The sequence below is a fragment of the Sebastes umbrosus genome, chromosome 19 (genome assembly GCF_015220745.1).
Source record: "Sebastes umbrosus isolate fSebUmb1 chromosome 19, fSebUmb1.pri, whole genome shotgun sequence".
Taxonomy (NCBI): Eukaryota; Metazoa; Chordata; class Actinopteri; order Perciformes; family Sebastidae; genus Sebastes; species Sebastes umbrosus.
In genome coordinates, this window is record NC_051287.1 from 132,501 (window position 1) to 137,500 (window position 5,000).

The following is a 5,000-nucleotide window of genomic DNA, read 5'->3' on the forward strand; positions in this document are numbered from 1 at the left end:
TCCTCCCTTCTTCACTTCCTCCCATCCTCCCATCCTCCCTTCCTCCCTTCCTCCCTTCCTCACTTCCTCCCTTCCTCACTTCCTCCCTTCCTCCCTTCCTCCCTTCTTCCCTTCCTCACTTCCTCCCATCCTCCCATCCTCCCTTCCTCCCTTCCTCACTTCCTCCCTTCCTCACTTCCTCCCATCCTCCCTTCCTCACTTCCTCCCTTCCTCTCTTCCTCACTTCCTCACTTCCTCCCTTCCTCATCTCAGCCTGTAAATAGGTCAGGTGTTACAGAGAGTCCTCAGAGACAGGAACCTGTCATGGTAACGGTGGTCTTTGATGAGGAGATGACTGAGAGGGGAGTGAACCTGATGTGAGCTGTGAGGAGTTTTAGTTTTTTGGGCTGATAGAATCCAACGTGTCCGTTCTTTAACGTCTCTGAACACGTTCTGCTGTTTCTGTGACAAACTCAGAGACGACTCAATCTGAGTCACACCGAGGTCTGGCAGGGTGGAGGTGTGTGTGTGTGTGTGTGTGTGTGTATGTTGTCGGTGTGGATTATTGTTGTGTCTTTTGTCTCGAGTCGACGTCGTTGGCAGGATTACTCAAGCATGACAACACACACACACACACACACACACACACACACACACACTGACCTCTGTGTGATGAAAGTCAGAAGCGCAGCACTCAGCCTGTCAGACTCCGTCATCCTGCAGCCGACAGTCCAGCAAACACAAACACTTTCACATCGACGCATGTTTGTGTCAAGCACTCATGCATTCACACACACACGCACACACACTCTCTCACACACACACACACACACACTGAGCTGAACTGCATCCATCATGAGGTGTCAGATAGCAACAGGTCGACACCCTGCTGATCCGACTGTAGGACATCTTTAACCGTCCTCCTGCGGCGCTACGCTGACAAACACCAGAAGAAGAAGAAGAAGAGCAGCACAGTTAATAGAATATTAATCATGATCACCATTCTGACTTCTCACAATCAGATGAACATGATCCACGTTTGGTCTCCAGGACCGGAGTCTCTGCTCCTCTGCTCCTCTGCTCCTCTGCCTGCCTTCACTCACACACCACGCTCCTTCTCTCTCTCTCTCTCCACCTCTCACGTGCATGCTGCTCACTCCACACTGCAGAAGAGTTAGTTTAGCTCTGAGAATATCTAGTGAATGTTCAGTGGACGTTTGTGCAGAAATAACTGCTGCAGCTCCTCCAGACCAACAGAGGTTTCCCGTGTCTTGTGAAGTGACGGGGCTCCGCAGAGAGAAACGTTATCGTCTCCCACCAAAACTCCGGCCGCGGTCGGGAGGCTGAGGCGGGAAAAGCCAACACTAGGATCAGCATTGATTCATGGAGAGACCTTGGTCTGGTCAGCTAACATTACTGCCAGGCAGCTGAAATATAGAGTGATATTGTGCTTTTAGCTGACGTGTGTCTCCTCACTGTGTTGAGCGATGCTCCTTCATGTCTATGTAGAGCGAGCACAAGCGCCAGCAACAGGACGCTGACTTTAGTTGACTTAACGGACACAGGTGAAGCTGTTAACAACACATTTAGGATCCTTACTAACAGTCCCTTTAAATGTAATATGAGCCGGGATGAAGCCCAACAGCAGCACTCGGTTTATAGAAATGTGAAAGTGCAACAAAAATATTTCCTCCCTAAAATGGATGAATAATGGTGATCAGAGTGATCAGAGTGATCAGAGTAGTGGTGGTAATCGTTGTGTCCATGACAGTGCAGCCCTACGAGAAGACAGAGATGGTGAAACAGTAAAGTAGGACAGGCAGTAGATTAAGCTCAGCAGCTGAACACGTATTGTCTGTGACAGTCTCTCGTGCATTAACATCCACAGGATGTTAGTGGAGAAGGCAGGACACGTCCAGGAGACGTCCAGGAGACGTCCAGGAGACGTCCAGGAGACGAGGACATCATCTGAGTGAATCAGCCGTTTATTTCCAGTCAGAGAGCTTCCTCTGATTAACTTTATACTACAGCAACGTTACAGCAATGTAGTGATGTTGATGGTGTGATGCTGACAGATGTTGATGTGATGCTGACAGATGATGATGTGATGCTGACAGATGTTGATGATGTGATGCTGACAGATGTTGATGACATGATGCTGACGGATGTTGATGACGTGATGCTGACAGATGTTGATGATGTGATGCTGACAGATGTTGATGATGTGATGCTGACAGATGATGATGTGATGCTGACAGATGTTGATGACGTGATGCTGACACATGTTGATGACGTGATGCTGACGGATGTTGATGACGTGATGCTGACAGATGTTGATGATGTGATGCTGACAGATGTTGATGATGTGATGCTGACGGATGTTGATGATGTGATGCTGACAGATGTTGATGATGTGATGCTGACAGATGTTGATGACGTGATGCTGACAGATGTTGATGACGTGATGCTGACAGATGTTGATGACGTGATACTGACGGATGTTGATGATGTGTTGCTGACAGATGTTGATGATGTGATGCTGACAGATGATGATGTGATGCTGACAGATGTTGAAGATGTGATGCTGACGGATGTTGATGATGTGTTGCTGACAGATGTTGATGATGTGATGCTGACAGATGATGATGTGATGCTGACAGATGTTGATGATGTGATGCTGACGGATGTTGAAGATGTGATGCTGACAGATGTTGATGATGTGATGCTGACAGATGTTGATGTGATGCTGACAGATGTTGACGTGATGCTGACAGATGTTGATGATGTGATGCTGACAGATGTTGATACAGATATTGAAGTGATGCTGACAGATGTTGATACAGATTTCGATGATGCGATGCTGACAGATGTTGATGATGTGATGCTGACAGATGCTGATGATGTGATGCTGACAGATGTTGATACAGATGTTGATGATGTGATGCTGACAGATGCTGATGATGTGATGCTGACAGATGTTGATACAGATGTTGATGATGTGATGCTGACAGATGTTGATACAGATATTGATGTGATGCTGGCAGATGTTGATGATGTGATGCTGACAGATGTTAATGATGTGATGCTGACAGATGTTGATACAGATGTTGATGATGTGATGCTGACAGATGTTGATGATGTGATGCTGACAGATGTTGATGATGTGATGCTGACAGATGTTGATGATGTGTTTTAGGTCTCGGCTGGCTGATTTCCACATGAACTGTCAGATGACATCTCTCACCGTCACCAGCTGTCCTCATGATAACTACCACGGCTGCCTGATGTCCTACGTCGGCCTCATCGGTACGTCCATCAGTCACATGTTTACTAGTGATGATCCACCCATCTACTGATCAATACTGATCAATACTGATCAATACCATCACCATCTACTGATCAATACTATCACCATCTACTGATCAATACTGATCAATACTATCACCATCTACTGATCAATACTGATCAATACTATCACCATCTACTGATCAATACCATCACCATCTACTGATCAATACTGATCAATACTATCACCATCTACTAATCAATACTATCACCATCTACTGATCAATACTATCACCATCTACTGATCAATACTATCACCATCTACTGATCAATACTATCACCATCTACTGATCAATACTGTCCCCATACCTGGGTGCTGATTGGATATGTATTGTTTTTTCCCAGTTGATATTGATTGTGTTATTAAAACATTGATTTATAAATCATTAGAGAGAGATATAGATCTGGAGACTCATTTCATCAGTTATAGATCAGTTTAGTGTTTAAAACTGTGATCAGATATTCAGTCTCTAATCATCAGGACCGATCATCGACAGCAGCAGCTCTGATTCTCTGATTCTGAGTCTTTGAGAGAGAAACTGACTCACTTCCTCCTGAAACATCTGGAATCAGCCACTGATTCAATTCACTGTTTGACAAATCCTCTTTAACTTCCTACCTCCTAATCTGCATCCTAATTCCTCTTCTTCTCTTTGTGTCTCTCTCTCTCTCTCTCTCTCTCTCTCTTTCTCTCTTCAGGCTCTGACGTGACGCCCAACTACAGCGACAGCAGTCCGTCCAACATCACGATGAGTCTCTGGTGCAGCTGCAGAGGAACCGGCAACCAGGAGCGCCAGTGTGACGCGTTCCACCGCGACTTCACCCACAACACCTGCCTCAGTGAGTCAGCCACGACCTGAGTGACCACATTGTACGGTCCGACCCTAAGCCACGACCTGAGTGACCACACCGTGCAGTCCGATCCTCAGCCACGACCTGAGTGACCACACCGTGCAGTCCGATCGTCAGCCACGACCTGAGTGATCACACTGTACTGGACCTGAGTGATCACACTGTAATGTCTGATCGTCAGCCACGACCTGAATGACCAGACTGTAATGTCTGATTGTCAGCCACAACCTGAGTGATCACACCGTATGGTCCGATCGTCAGCCTCGACCTGAGTGATCACACCGTACGGTCCGATCGTCAGCCGCGACCTGAGTGATCACACCGTACGGTCCGATCGTCAGCCGCGACCTGAGTGATCACACCGTACGGTCCGATCGTCAGCCACGACCTGAGTGATCACACTGTACGGTCCGATGGTCAGCCACGACCTCAGTGATCACACTGTACAGTCCGATTATCAGCCACCGATCATCAGCCACGACCTGAGTGATCACACCGTACACGACCTGAGTGACCACACTGTACGGTCCGATCGTCAGCCACGACCTGAGTGACCACACTGTACGGTCCGATCATCAGCCACCGATCATCAGCCACGACCTGAGTGATCACACCGTACACGACCTGAGTGACACACTATACGGTCTGATCGTCAGCCACGACCTGAGTGATCACACTGTACGGTCCGATCGTCAGCTACAACCTGAGTGATCACACTGTACGGTCCGATCATCAGCAACCGATCATCAGCCATGACCTGAGTGATCACACCGTACACGACCTGAGTGACCACACTGCACGGTCCGATCGTCAGCCACGACCTG

General features: G+C 47.7%; 1 protein-coding gene across 3 annotated transcripts in view; it reads left to right on the forward strand.

Moving 5' to 3' along the window:
- The window catches only part of gfra2b (GDNF family receptor alpha 2b), a 95,345-nt gene that overhangs the window by 85,376 nt on the left and 4,969 nt on the right, over window positions 1-5,000 (forward strand). For all 3 annotated transcript variants that reach the window (XM_037752649.1, XM_037752648.1, XM_037752650.1), the window contains exons 6-7: window positions 3,176-3,285; window positions 4,024-4,164. In XM_037752649.1, coding sequence (XP_037608577.1) covers window positions 3,176-3,285; window positions 4,024-4,164 — 251 coding nt within the window. The remainder of the gene's footprint in view (window positions 1-3,175; window positions 3,286-4,023; window positions 4,165-5,000) is intronic.